The 15,538-nt window shown below is 37.3% G+C and overlaps 1 protein-coding gene across 2 annotated transcripts in view; it reads left to right on the top strand.

Moving 5' to 3' along the window:
• Window positions 1-15,538, top strand: part of GALNT13 (polypeptide N-acetylgalactosaminyltransferase 13) — a gene marked incomplete at its 3' end in the record, with an annotated part of 475,050 nt that overhangs the window by 237,248 nt on the left and 222,264 nt on the right. For both annotated transcript variants that reach the window (XM_081242298.1, XM_081242297.1), the window contains exons 3-4: window positions 13,794-13,960; window positions 14,592-14,799. In XM_081242298.1, the coding sequence (XP_081098424.1) occupies window positions 13,794-13,960; window positions 14,592-14,799 (375 nt within the window). The remainder of the gene's footprint in view (window positions 1-13,793; window positions 13,961-14,591; window positions 14,800-15,538) is intronic.

Below are 15,538 nucleotides of genomic sequence, written 5' to 3'. Positions count from 1 at the left end.
TTGGGATGGAATGTACTATAAATATCAATGAAGTCCACCTTGTTTAATGTATCATTTTAAGCTTGTGTTTCCTTATTTATTTTCATTTTGGATGATCTGTCCATTGGTGAAGGTGGGCTGTTAAAGTCCCCTCCTATGATTGTGTTACTGTTGATTTCCCCTTTTATGGCTGTTAGCATTTGCCTTATGTATTGAGGTGCTCCTATATTGGGTGCATAAATATCTACAATTGTTATATCTTCTTCTTGGATCCATCCCTTGATCATTATGTACTGTCCTTCTTTGTGTCTTCTAATAGTCTTTATTTTAAAGACTATTTAGTCTGATATGAGAATTGCTACTCCAGCTTTCCTTTGATTTCCATTTGCATGGAATAGCTTTTTCCATCCCCTCACTTTCAGTCTGTATGTGTCTCTAGGTCTGAAGTGGCCCTCTTGTAGACAGCATATATATGAGTCTTGTTTTTGTATCCATTTAGCTAGTCTGTGTCATTTGGTTGGAGCATTTAATACATTTACATTTAAGGTAGTTATCAATATGTATGTTCCTTTTACCATTTTCTTAATTGTTTTGGGTTTGTTATGGTAAATGTTTCCCTTCTCTTGTGTTTCCATCCTAGAGAAGTTCCTGTAGCATTTGTTGTAAAGCTGGTTTGGTGGTGCTGAAGTTCCTTAGCTTTTGCTTGTCTGTAAAGGTTTTGATTTCTCCGTCGAATCTGAATGAGATCCTTGCTGGATAGAGTAATCTTGGTTGTAAGTTTTTCCCTTGTATCACTTTAAGTATGTCCTGCCACTCCCTCTGGCTTGCACAGTTTCTGCTGTTAACCTTATCGGGATTCCCTTGTATGTTATTTGTTGTTTTTCCCTTGCTGTTTTTAATATTTTTCTTTGTATTTAATTTTTGATAGTTTGATTAATGTGTGTCTTGGCATGTTTCTCCTTGGATTTATCCTGTATGGGACTCTCTGCACTTCCTGGACTTGATTGACTCTTTCCCATATTAGGGAAGTTTTCAACTATAATCTCTTCAAATATTTTCTCAGTCCCTTTCTTTTTCTCTTCTTCTTCTGGGACTCCTGCAGTTCAAATGTTGGTGAGTTTAATGTTGTCCAAGAGGTCTCTGAGACTGTCCTCAATTCTTTTCATTCTTTTTTCTTTATTCTGCTCTGCAATAGTTATTTCCACTCTTTTATCTTCCAGGTGACTTATCCATTCTTCTGCCTCCATTATTCTGCTATTGAGTCCTTCTAGAGCATTTTTTATTTCATTTATTGTGCTGTTCATCATTGTTTGTTTGCTCTTTAGTTCTTCCAGGTCCTAGTTAAATGTTTCTTGTATTTTCTCCATTTTATATCCAAGGTTTTGGATCATCTTTACTATTATTACTCTGAATTCTTTTTCAGGTAGACTGCCTATTTCCTCTTCATTTATTTGGTTGGTGGCTTTTTACCTTGCTCCTTCATCTTCTGTGTGTTCTCTGTATTCTCATTTTGCTTAACTTACTGTGTTTGGAGTCTCCTTTTTGCAGGCCTCAAGTTCATAGTTCCCGTTGTTTTCGGTGTCTGCCCCCAGTGGCTAAGGTTGGTTCAGTGGGTTGTGTAGGCTTCCTGGTGGAGGAGACTAGTGCCTGTGTTCTGATTGGTGGGGCTGGATCTTGTCTTTCTGGTGGGCAGGTCCGCATCCTGTGGTGTGTTTTGCAGTGTCTGTGACCTTATTATGATTTTAGGTAGCCTCTCTGCTAATAGGTGGGGTTGTGTTCCTGTCTTGCTAGTTGTTTGGCATAGGGTGTCCAGCACTGTAGCTTGCTGGTCGTTAAGTTGAGCTGTGTCTTAGCTTTGAGATGAAGATCTCTGGGAGAGCTTTCTCCATTTGATAGTACGTGGAGCCTGGAGGTGTGTGGTGGACTAGTGTCCTGATCTCATCTCTTCCACGTCAGAGGCACAGAGGAAACCTTTCCTCCTTCACAGTTCCCTCCCAGAGATGCAGGTCCTGTCCCTATTCTTTTGTCTCGGTTTTTTTCTTTTTTTTTTTTGCCCTACCCATGTACGTGGGGAGTTTCTTGCCTTTTGGGACGTCTGAGGTCTTCTGCCAGCGTTCAGTAGGTGTTCTGTAGGAGCTGTTCCACATGTTGATGTATTTCTGATGTATCTGTGGGGAGGAAGGTGAGCTCCACATCTTACTCCTCCTCCATCTTGAAGGTCTACCCCACTGCATTGTTCTTGATACAGACTTGTACTCTGAAACACCATCCATCACAATTCACTCCGGATATAGAACTCCACTTGACCAATTGAACTTTCTTTCATTATCTGTAACTCCATCTTTCCTCAAGAATGTATGGTTTATAATATATATATGTATGTACTTGATACACAAATGAATATTTTATATTCAGAGAATCCTTTAGCTAGAAAGTCTCATTAGAAGAATACTGAGAAAAAAGGGATCTTTTCTGGGAACATTCCAGACCTTTTCTTGAAAACAATAGCTACAGTATGATAGGGAGTTTTCCACACACTTCAGAATGACTCCATCCTCGATAGTTAAGTAGATTACATTGAAACTGGAAAATGTTTGAGACAGTGAAAACCCAAATTTTGCAGTGTGGTCATAATCATGCAAAAGATGTAAATGCACAAGGACCAGAAAAAAAAAAAAAACCTTGTGAAAATGAATAAAAAGAGAAGGAAAAGGGAATAAATACATTAAATGTTCTGGGCGTTTAGGAGAGTGAACAGTTGGATATCCGTGCAGGAAATACGGTTTCATTGAGGAAGTGTGACTTGAGTCCTACCATGAATAATGTGTGTGAGCACTTCAGGGAAGACAGCATTCTAAATACAAGGAATTCTAGAGATTGAGGAAGATAAAGGCATGAGAGAGCTTTGGTTACTGAAGGAACTTTGAGATGTTCAGTATTGCAGAAGAGTTAAATGCCATGGTGAGAGGAGAAGGTGACATGTGTGAGACTAAGCCAGGAAGAGCCTTTAGATTTTAACATTAGGCAACGAAGAGCCATCAAAACATTTGAATAAAGGAGTGGCTGCTTAGATCTGCATTCTGGCCTGCAATGAGAAGGATATACTTTGGGGGTCAAAATGTCCCCCACATGCACCATATTGATGCCATGCAATAACTTAGAGAAGGGATGATAGTCTATGTAGAGGACATAGTTCCAGCGAAGGATAAGAAAGATACTGAGGGAGGAATCATCAGGATTGGTGACTCATGATGTCAACATCACCACCATAATGTCAACATCAAAGTTTCTGCCTGTGAACCTGTGCGGTGGTTTCACTGTCTAAGAGAAGTGAAACTTATAAGGCTTAGGGTGGTCAGTTGACTTGGATAAGGCCATGAATGAGGACAGAAACAAAGCTTGTTCCAGATTCCAGGCCTTATTGAAATCAGTGTTATTTTCACTAACAAATGTGAGAGTTTAAACTTATGAATGACAATAGTGAGTAATTTTGTTGCAAAGTCACTTTAATTATAGTTACTGCATTCAATAAGCACATTCAGTTTAGACAACTCATTGTTAAGTACTTTCAATAGCATGAAAGAATTATATTCAGAGGTCATAGAAAGAGAACAGCCTTCTAAATTAATGTTCCAAAACAACAAAGGCCACAACAACACTTACTTGAATGGTATTCTTTTACTTCTAGGTACAGTGTTGAATTATAGTTCATTTCCAAAAAAGAGAGTTCTTCACAATAGAAAAAATATAAAACTTGCTTGTACAGTACTTATTTTTATGTGCTGGAAAAAAGAGATTGTTTAGCAACTGTTGACATGGAAGTAACTCCAGTGGGAGTATATGGTTGCCATTTATTTGGTAGAAATTAGATTTATGATATTTTATTCTTTAATATAAAGCAGATGTCAACGTAGTGTACCCAGTCTGTTAAAGTCAAGATAAGCCAGCTTAAAGCCAAAAGAGTCGTCCTCCCAAGATTTACTCAGTTCCCTGGTAGACATTCTTTTATGATTGCTTTTGTGACTGCTTTCTCAGTTCCTCACAGTGCAATACAGATGCTACACCTGGCTTCTTTCTTAAATGAGAGACATACTTATGTAATCACCAATGCACTACATTAATGAGTAGGGCAAATTTAATGGATAATAGGAAGGGAGGTGGGGTTGCATTATAACACTGTAGTCAAATATGAATTTTAGACATAACTCATCTTTAAAACAACTTGCAGTTGTCACATCACTGAGGAAAGTCCTCTGGCCACTTTAGCCTCTCATCATTTTACTTGCTCATCTCCTCTCCCTAGTCCCTTTTTTTTTTTTTTTTTTGTGGTACGCAGGCCTCTCACCGCTGTGGCCTCTCCCGCCGCGGAGCACAGGCTCCAAACACGCAGGCTCAGCGGCCATGGCCCACAGGCCCAGCCGCTCCACGGCACGTGGGATCCTCCCGGACCGGGGCACGAACCCACGTCCCCCGCATCAGCAGGCGGACCCCCAACCACTGCGCCACCAGGGAAGCCCCCTAGTCCCTTTTTACTCCTTTCCACCTCAAGTGCCCACCCGCCCTGGAGCAAAGCAAAATTTCCCCTCACCTCGTTCAAAGCAATTAATGTTTTCCTTTGTTTTCTGGGAATGCATACCTTCAGGCTCCCCAAGTACCTATTCTAAGAATTCTCCCTAACAAAGGCAGTTTCTTCTCTAAATGAGAAAAGGCCTTATCCTATCAGGAAAGAGGTTGAATAGCAGCTATTAAAGTCAGATTTCCAGGGTTTGAAACCCAGCTCTGTCACTTAAAAGCAAGTTACTTAACTGATCTGAACATTAAGTTATTATCACATGGGAGTAATTTAGAATATTATAAGGATTGTAATTATAATAATTATAAGAATAATTATTATATGATTATTATATAATATATAGTTATTAATGATTATTATAAGAATATTATAAGGACTCCATAAAAGATCACCAGAATAACCACCACCTTAACAGATAGTTCTGATGAGTTCTAGTAGTCTTGGAAAGAGAGGCCACATTAGAGATTTATTGAAATTGGGGGTCTGGGTTTAAGTGGCTTAAGACTGGTCTTTTAATGCAGGAATCTTATTGAGCCTGGTCAGTGTGTGATGTAATAGTTTAGGATTGGTGGACATATTGAGGAAAAAGTCTTGAGGTCAACTGATAGGCAAGCAGTTTGTTTAGTTAAGATATACATTGTCCTGAGAAGACAACCAAGCAACGTACTCTCCTTAAAAGGGGTTTGTTTGAGCAATTCATTGTTAGAATAAATTTATTTTCTGGAAGTTCTTGGAGCATGCAGTGAAGCTATTTATGAGTTCATAGCCTTCTCTTAGTTCTGATATTTAACCTGTGTGGTTGCAGGAGATTTCAGTTCTCAGGGTCAAATGAGATGATACATAGAAAACATATAGTACAGCGTCTGCTCCGTAACTAAGAGTTCAGTAAATGTTCGCCACTTAGTACTAGCTTTCTTTTTTTTTTTTTGCGTTACGCGGGCCTCTCACTGTTGTGGCCTCTCCCGTTGCGGAGCACAGGCTCCGGACGCGCAGGCTCAGTGGCCATGGCTCACGGGCCCAGCCGCTCTGCAGCATGTGGGATCTTCCCAGACCGGGGCATGAACCCATGTCCCCTGCATCGGCAGGCGGACTCTCAACCACTGCGCCACCAGGGAAGCCCAGTACTAGCTTTCTTATTATGATGTTTCTTAAATCAGAGCTTGACTATAGGAGGAGGTGGCCTAACCATAACTGAGGAACGCAGGATTTGATAATGAGACCGACCTATAGGGTGGGGATCTATTCCAGCTTTGGTACCAGCTGATAGACTTAACTCATGGATATTCAAGAGCAGGCAAGAAGCAGAGATCTCAGCAGAAATTGACCCTTTTGAGATCTTCCAGCAGAAAATAATAAGCAGAGATTAAGGTAAGCAGGAAGATTTAATAGCAAGCAGCCACAGCCAGCAACAGAAATTTCAGATTACGGCAATAAATGATTTAAAAGAACCAAAAGGGAAAGAGGCGGGACCTTTATACCACACTGCTACACTGGACAGAGAAGTAAAGCAGTTCTCAAGCCAGGATGGTCTAGACACCAGACCTGTTCTTGAAAATGCCTTGGAAGTAAGGAATAAAATGGATGCTTGGCCACAGAAACTAAGAATAAAAGACAAGTTAATATGGCTATGGTCAGAATACTATCAGCAGCAAGGCTAAGCCAAATAATTATAAGACCTTATCTGTAATAGTTCATATAGTGCTTGATAATATAAGAATAGTATAATAATAAATTACATTCATATAATTCCTTAATCATTCCATTTGTTTCCTCAAAAGTCCTGTGATATAGATATGGCAAGCAGTTTTACTCTGTTTTAGGTGATGACAGAACTGAAGCTTCAAGAGTTTGCTCATAGATCCTAATGGCAGAGTGAGGAGATAAACATAGATTTTCCAGACACAGAGCCTTCTCCAGTATATCAAAATAGAATGATGTTACTTACGTTTGAGGGGAATGTGTTATAATAAAATGACTTGCAGACCAATTTTCTCATACTCCTCCCCTTTCCTCTCCCTAGCTCATTTATTTGCCCTGGCTCTAGAAGCTTGAAAACCAAAACCAACCGAAAATATAAAAAGATGTAGGAAAACGGGTATTTCTACAACTCTAGTTCAGATTATAATAGTGTAGAACTATGGCTGGTGGACTTCCCTGGTGGCACAGTGGTTAAGAATCCGCCTGCCAATGCAGGGGACACGGGTTCGAGCCCTGGTCCAGTAAGATTCCACATGCCGCGGAGCATCTAAGCCCATGCGCCACAACTAATGAGTCTGCGCTCTAGAGCCCGTGAGCCACAACTACTGAGCCCTCGTGCCTAGAGCCCATGCTCCACAACAAGAGAAGCCACCACAATGAGGTAGCCTGCGCACCGCAACGAAAAGTAGTCCCCGCTCACCACAACTAGAGAAAGCCCATGCAGAACAACGAAGACCCAACACAGCCAAAAATTAAGAAATAAATAAATAATTTATTTTTAAAAACTACAGTTGGGAAGTTAATCTGATAATTAATACAATAGCCTGCCTCTTGGTGAAGTTTTCATGCGTCAACCCCTTACTAAATATATTTTGTGACATGCAGAAGGCTAGTTTCTGGCGGCACAGAGATAAATAAGATTAACCTTCCCTCTTCTTTTTAAGAAGCCCCTAGGGGCTTCCCTGGTGGCACAGTGGTTGAGAGTCCGCCTGCCGATGCAGGGGACACGGGTTCATGCCCCGGTCCAGGAAGATCCCACATGCCGCGGAGCGGCTGGGCCCGTGAGCCATGGCTGCTGAGCCTGCGCGTCCGGAGCCTGTGCTCCGCAACGGGAAAAGCCACAGCGGTGAGAGGCCCGCGTAACGCCAAAAAAAAAAAAAGCCCCTAGTCTACTGGATTAGATGTATTTGTTGTGAAAGAGTATAATAAGTAAAAGGATTGAGGCATATATGAAGTACAAGGTTGGGGGAGGGGCTGAGTAGTCTTCTCTGGGATTAGGGAAGTAGAGAGAAAGAAATTCCCTGGCTCCCTCTTCCTCCTTTCTGCTGCTCAGCGCTCTCCACCCAAGGTCCTCGTGGCATATCGCAAAGAGAAACTGACAAGCAAGGGAGTCTTGGAAAAGCATCCTGCTCAAAAACCCTCCCGCTCCGCCCACCCCAATGCTTAGAAGAAAACATAAGGAGCAAAGAGTAGATCTGATAACAAATAGGCTAAGGATGAGTACAGGGTCTACCTGGATGTTAAAATAAAGGTGATTGGGACAGGTGCATAACAATTTGATTTTGTAAAGAAAGAAAAAAAATTGAAATAGTCAAGTAATTATGACTTACAGGAACTTACTTTTGGAAGGTTTAACACAATGAAAGTACAAATCAACATATAGAGACCCATGCAAAATTAAGTGCTTCATTTTACTGAGGCAGCAAGCTTTCAATTACGAAAGAAACACTTTCCTGTTGCCCAAGTTTTCTTTGCATGGGTGCATTGAAAAATGATGGAATTTCTCTCTGTGAATGTAAATGTTAATGATGGGGAAACATGGAAACCACACATAATGCTGCAAGGTTCAATGCAATTCCCACAGCTCTTAAAAATAAGAAGTATATAGAGGACTTTAAGTATTTTAAATCACTGTTATTACTCTTCTTTGTTTGAGGCAGTTAAAGGTAGCCACTGATTCACTGAGCAGCAATCCAAAAAGTCATGCAGACTACAGTGTTGACAGCCTTTGTTTGGAGTCCAAAATGCACTGTGTCTAACTAAACCACTGTGTAATTATGGATCCTTTGTGATTTCCCATTCTCATCTTATAGTCAATTTTTCTTTGATATGGCATGTTGTGTTCCAGTAGCTTCTCTGAAATCATCAGTATGGTTTTGAAAAGGATAAAATCAAATTGTAACAGTCTATGTTCTCATAATGTGTGCATAGCCAAGGGAAAAGATGGTAAATAGGTACACTACCTCACTATTTCCATGTTCCAGACAGTGGAAAAGTGATTCTACCCCCGAATTATCTCCAAAGAAGAGCAGTTACATTTATTTCGCATATATTTACAAATCAACAGCTCATACACAGAAAACTGGATGAACATTAGTATGTATCCAGATGACAGAAGAGCTTGTAAATGAAGTAGAGACTTTCTGACTCCCGTACTTATAATTAAAGGAAATAGTGCCTTATTTTAGTTCATACAAACACAAAAAGAGATACTAACCTTATACATCCTATTTTAAAATGTTGATGTAAGCAAAAAGGTTTTATATATATATGTATGTATATACATACATACATGTATGTATATACATATATATGCATGTATATCATATCAGTGTTTCTGTTAAATACATTTAGGTAAAGTTGTCAGCTTTGGCTGCACATTCAAATCCCCAGGAGACATTTCTTTTTAATCCCATTACCCATGGCCACACCCCAGACCCCTAAATCAGAATCTCTGTGGCTGAAACCCACATAATCAGTAATTTTTTTTCAAGCTCATGGGATGATTCCTATGTGCATCTAAGAATTAGAGCCAGAGATATATTATTATAGAATTAAAAGGAAATAAACTTTCATTTTCTTTCAACTATTATAGATTTAGAATGTCAAAATATAGTGCAAATATGAAATGCTGCTATGATAAAGCTTATGATCTTATTGGAATACCAGATTTCAGGAGCTTAATTTGAGTATTGGGTATCAGATATTCCTTTCAAATTGATGAAAATTGCTGCTGCAGTCTGCCACTTTTACTCTCAAAGTTAATTACATACACATGGTGTTCCCACAATTATGTCAAATTTTCCAGTTCTATTTAGATGTTTACATAAAAGAGAAATAATGTCTTCGAAAGACAGGTTGCTAAGAGTATTTGATCTATATGTACCTAATTTCAGTGAAAGCTGTCTTTCTATGCTTAGTTTTAATAAAATGATCCTAGGAGAATCTACTTCTCTTTTTGACTTAAAGATAAATATTTATAAAGATATAAATTATTTTAAAAGGCATAAAAATGCTTTTTTTCTAATTTTTCAGACACCAACAACATCATTTAAGACATCTATCATATAATATGGAGCAGAAATCATTAGTATTACTAATATTATTAAATAATAAATTATTTTATTAGTGGTATTATTTATTACTTTATTATGCAGAGTATTGAACTAGCTCTGTGACTTGAGACTTGTATTCTGTGAAATAAATACTTGAATTAGTCAACTTTGAAAGTCCTTTGCAATTCCACCTTTTGGAGATTCTGAGCTTTACTCTGCTGTGTAGACCAAGCAATGTCTACCACACATTTCAGAGTACATACTTTAATCTTATTATGAGAGATGTAAAAGCTGAGGTGAACAGTGGTGAAATTCTTCCTGTAGTACCACAGAGAAGGAGTTTGTCATGTGTGAGGGTGAAGAGATTATTAGAGAAGTCCAAACTATCTATTTATTTTAAGTACTTACCTCCACCTACATCATATAGGTTCCTTGTTTTGTTTTGTTTTGTTTTTAATTATTTCTAGAAAAATCAGCCAGTTAAAAAAAACTCTGCCAGTTTAGATACTAAAGGCATTAAAAGAAAAAAACAACCTGAAAAAATCAAACAACACTTTAGTACTTTTCTGTGGCTAAAGAAAAAATTATTGTATTCACCTGTTTTAAGTGTATGCTTTATACCTTTTATATGTCTGAAATCAGGATGAGTTTTACAGTTAATGATTAGTTACAAACATTGTCTACCAGCTGGCAGTTGTCATGTAGGCAATATTCCTTAAGCTTGTGTGAATGTGGTCATTGCCGTTTACATAGTTAAACTTCAACTAAGTTATGTGCACTATTTGTACTGTATGTGTAGAGTTTGTCATTCAACATTTCTTGAGAAAGATTACAATATGATTCAGTATTAGAACAAAAAGTTATTGTCTGAACAGAAGGACAAGGAAACAGTGGCAAAAATTATATTTCATTTGTTGAAGCCAATATTTATGGTTGGAGCAATGACTGCAATTTCATATTTTCTTGTTAATCAACAGCTGACTGATTTATATAGCCTGTTGCTTATCATGTCAACCCAGGACCAGCACTGTCCACATCACCAGGCATCTTATTAGAAATTCAGAACCTTGGGCCCATCCCAGATCTACTGAATCAGAATCTGAATTTTATCAAGATCCCAAGATAATTCTTTTGCAGCTAAAAGTTTGCAAAGCACAGCTTTATAGTACCAAGGGGGATGCTCACAAGATGAAGTTGTTTTGTATTTTGTTACTGAGGTATGTGCTAAACGCATGCCTCTCATTTAAGCAATACAACCTAAAGCTGGAGAAATCCCCTTAGAATAGATGAAAGAAACTTCAAAGAAACAAGAAACTAGTGTGACTGATTTATAAGCAAGCCTGAAAATATTGATAGGAATCTATGTCCAAATAAGTTTAAAAGCTTTTTCTACAGGCTTTACTTAGGTATTTAATAAAGCCTATTCAAGATAAGAAAGCATTATATTATAGTTTATTTGACAACATGTTTCTAGTGGAACATAAAATTTTTCCTAGTGAAACATTTTTCTTTTCTAGTGGAACATAAAATCATGATGTATCTAACCCTAGGTGAAACAATAGGTTTGATGAATTACAGACAATAATTCAAGTTCAGTGTGTCACAAATCCATTAAAAACCACGAAAATAAAAACTTATGTTCATACGTATCTATGCACTTAAGATAACTGGATAAACTGACATAGAAAATGATTAATTTGTATAACAAGAATTATCCTATAAATTAATTTATTATTATACAAAGTTTTCTTTGCTAAATAACTATACATAGGAGGAAGAGGAAGAATTAATAACATATTAGCCACATTTTATTTTTATGCTACATTAAACAATGACATGGTGGAAGTTTTCTCTAAATAAGCAAAATAGCTACATTAATAGTAAATTAGTTCATTAGAACTTCGTCACATATAATGAATATAAAATTAACATTTGTGAGTGGACTTTTTTTAACCGCAAAAGTAAAGCATGCTGGAAATAGTTTAAGAAGCTGGATCTAAATGTCTGCTTTTATTTTGATATTTTAAATGATTTATCTAAATATCTCATCATTTTTTTCTTTATTAGCACTTAGTGTAACATGTGAGAGATTCAATTTAAAAGAAATGATTTTTATCCAAATGATACTAAGTAGACTTTATAGACTGTTATCCTTGGGTTAAACCAGTATTTGTTGACTGTTGGACAGACTTCAGCCTGCTTTTCCAGCTTTACTTCTTTATTGATGATAATTATTATCTTTATGATACATTTTGTTCAGCATGCTGAAAGTGAGGGGGTGTTTTGCTGAGGAAGAAGAATGGAGGTTTGAGGAAAATCATGGCAAGAACCTTTCTGACTTACCAAGACAGCTTTCTAAGTTCATTTAGTGATGAACTGCCTGGAGGTACAAGTCAAATGATGATGAAACATATAGAAACCATTTGAATCTTGGTACCAGAATGGGAAGAGATGACTATGAATCAACCTACTTTTCACCCCCTACATTTTGGTTTTTCTTATATACAGTGTCCTATATAGTGTGGCTGCTTAATGAATGTTATTCAAATAAATATTTGCTGAAAAAATGTTATGGTTAGACACATGCACATTCTTATCTGGCTATATTGCAGAGCACTTCACTGAGTAGGTGATATTTTGGGCTGTTTTAAAAGATTAAAATCTCAGCAGGCATGCAGTCCCTATTTGTTTTATTACATGCCTTTGATGCCCACACTTTAGTGGATTTTTTTTCCACTCACCTGTGAAGGAGACTAATTTTAACAATGCTAATTTTGTGTCATAGATTAGGTCATTTATTGGTGGCAGGGTGTATCTCGTTCATTTTACTTTATGGAATTATTTTAATTTTCTAGCTCTTTAGAATATTTTACAGGAAAAAATAACCTAAGGTGAATAAATTTCTATTCCTGTTCTGGATACCCAGTGATATTCTTTTTTGAATATTCTGTAATCACAGTGATTTAACATTACATGACAGAAATGTCTAAATGTTGAAAGTTGATATGGGTGAGAGCCATCTGCATGTTAAATTTGGGATGACCACCTGGAACACGCTGCATGTTATTTATCATAATGTACCTTTTTCAACTGATGGCTTGAAAAGTAAAATCTGGAGTTCTTTTAACTTGTAAGCAAAATTAAAAGTTTTTCTCAAAATATCAAGTTGTAAAAGTAATAACAATTATGATGTAACCTCTTACTAAATAGTGTGCTCCAGTGATCAGAAACACCTGGAAACTTTTTTTTTTTTTTTTCGGTACGTGGGCCTCTCACTGTTGTGGCCTCTCCTGTTGCAGAGCACAGGCTCTGGACGCGCAGGCTCAGCAGCCATGGCTCACGGGCCCAGCCACTCCGCGGTGTGTGGGATCTTCCCGGACCAGGGACACAAACCCGCGTCCCCTGCATTGGCAGGCGGACTCTCAACCACTGCGCCACCAGGGAAGCCCTCACCTGGAAACTTTTTAAAAGCTGCTTATTCTCAGGCTGCACCCCAGATCTTCGAAACCACAATCTGCATTTTAACAAATCCCTAGGCAATTCCTCTGCACATTAAAGTTTGAGATGTTCTGGTAGCCTATACCCTTTCAGAATCTCCGATTTTGATTGTATAGTACTCATTGAGAATCTGTAAAGTGTATCCTGGCCCCTAAATCTTTACCTCAAAGTAGACATGGATTATGGCATTCTCAAACAGAATAGAAAGCGTACGTGACTAGATTTTAGAATAGAAAAATCATTTCAGTTTTACAAGCTTCAAAACCCTGTGAACATATGCCTTTTTATGTTCTTAAGACTTTTTGAGTTATACAATAACTCTTTTTCTAATCAAAGAGGACAGTTATATCTACTAAGTGAATTCATCTGTCCCTGTTGTACCTGGTCTTCTATTGATAGACTCAGAATGCTATTTTAGCTTTCTTAGACTTGTGTAAATCATGCCTCTTTGTTCCCTGGAGTTAATGTAAAATTAGTCAAAAATAAAATCAGTTAAAATAATATTATTAAGTGTGCATATTTAATTTTCAAAGTGCCAAATGATTACTCACAGCAAATATTAAAAGGAAAATAATTTTAGATAATCATAAAGCGTTTCTGTAGTAAAGGGCTTTCAAGTCTAAAGTTGTGTCATAATGGATATTTTTATTACAATGATCAGAATGAAAAATGAACTTCTTAGCATGTCCCTCTTCTTTCCTGTCTTCCAGATGCAAGACAAAGGTCTACCCTGATGAACTTCCAAACACAAGTGTAGTCATTGTATTTCATAATGAAGCTTGGAGCACTCTCCTTAGAACTGTTTACAGTGTTATAAATCGTTCTCCACACTATCTACTCTCTGAGGTCATCTTGGTAGATGATGCCAGTGAAAGAGGTACAGATATTTTTTTGTATATTTTTTTTAATTAGAAAGCTTTACTGTGTTCAAAAAGATAAGTGGGCAATGATCTGTATTTTCCTGTAACCACCTATCAAATTTGTACTCTTTAACCACCTATCAAATTTTCATTAATATACCAACTCCAGAAACAAGTAACAAATTCTTTCAGTTTATCTCATGATTCCATGGTTCTTACTAACCTAAGAAATCAGCCAAAATGACTTTCATAAGTGTTTCTTGTTTTTCCAAACTCAGTTGATCTTATTACTGAGCATTTATATGACTTTGTGGATATTTGTCTTTTTATTTTTTTTAGTGTAGGTAAAAGAAAAATAACTTATATTTAAGGAGACTGCATTCGCCAATGTGGCCCAGTTTCTAAATTAGATTCTGGTATATTAACTTCCTAGTATATCCTTATCCTTGTCAGCCAAGTGACAGAATCATAATGAACTGTATACTAATTCACTGATGAAATCTCTACATCTTTATTTTGTACAATGCAAAAAATGTTGGTAGGAGTTTACCACCATTTCTGCGTGTTGAATTTCCACCTGGGTAGTAGTATCTCTTCTCTGTCTTAAAACAGTTTCAAAACTTTATAAATTCTTATTGCACGTTACAGATTTTCTCAAGTTGACATTAGATAATTATGTGAAAAATTTAGAAGTGCCGGTAAAAATTATTAGAATGGAAGAGCGCTCTGGGTTAATACGTGCCCGCCTTCGAGGAGCAGCTGCTTCAAAAGGACAGGTCATAACTTTTCTCGATGCACACTGTGAATGCACGTTAGGATGGTTGGAGCCCTTGCTGGCCAGAATAAAGGAAGACAGGTAAGAATTCATGTGTTATGTCTGTCTGGGTTTTGACTGAACCTGTTAGGACATTTTCAGCTGTCCATCAAAACTTTTCTTCCAAGTTGCTATTTTCAGAATGTTTATTTCCTAGCTTTTAAAAAAGTAGGCCCCCTACTCCTTATTTAATAAAGACCTTGGCTTATTTATGCTGAACCTGAATATTTGATTAAGAAATAGTCAAACAATTCAAATAGTAAAGATGTGCTGAATATTCATTTTATAGGTGACGGAAATCAGTCCAATCAAAAATAGTATCATATTTTATAAAATACATTTTCAAAGCACCTTTGTCTTCACCATCACCCTGTGAGGTAGGTAATAAAGGTATTCTTGTCTGTATTTAATAATAGGGAGGAACAAATGAGTTAAATAGCTTGTCCCAGTTATTGGAAGTGATGGGAACAGCAATTTAGTTCTTCCCACTCCCAGAACAGTCTTCCCTTTTCTACGTCAGTGCCCTTATTCAAAGTCTAGTCCAAAGCCACCCTGAAGATCTTAAAAATAAACTCACACTCATGCACGCCACTGAAATGAAACCAGGATTTTTTTTTAAAAAAGCATAGAAAGCACAGCTGTAAGAATGTTTAATTATTTAAATAATATTGTCCTTTTGTACAGACATATTATGAAATCTGAAAAGTTGAAGAATATAGAAATTAAGAACCCTCATAGTTAGCTGAAATTCTTTCTGATGATGATGCTGTGAAGTGGGTTT

Source organism: Mesoplodon bidens (genome assembly GCF_964165515.1).
Source record: "Mesoplodon bidens genome assembly, chromosome: 8".
Classification (NCBI taxonomy): Eukaryota; Metazoa; Chordata; class Mammalia; order Artiodactyla; family Ziphiidae; genus Mesoplodon; species Mesoplodon bidens.
Note: the sequence above shows the minus strand (reverse complement) of the source record. Positions and strands in the feature narration are given on the sequence as shown.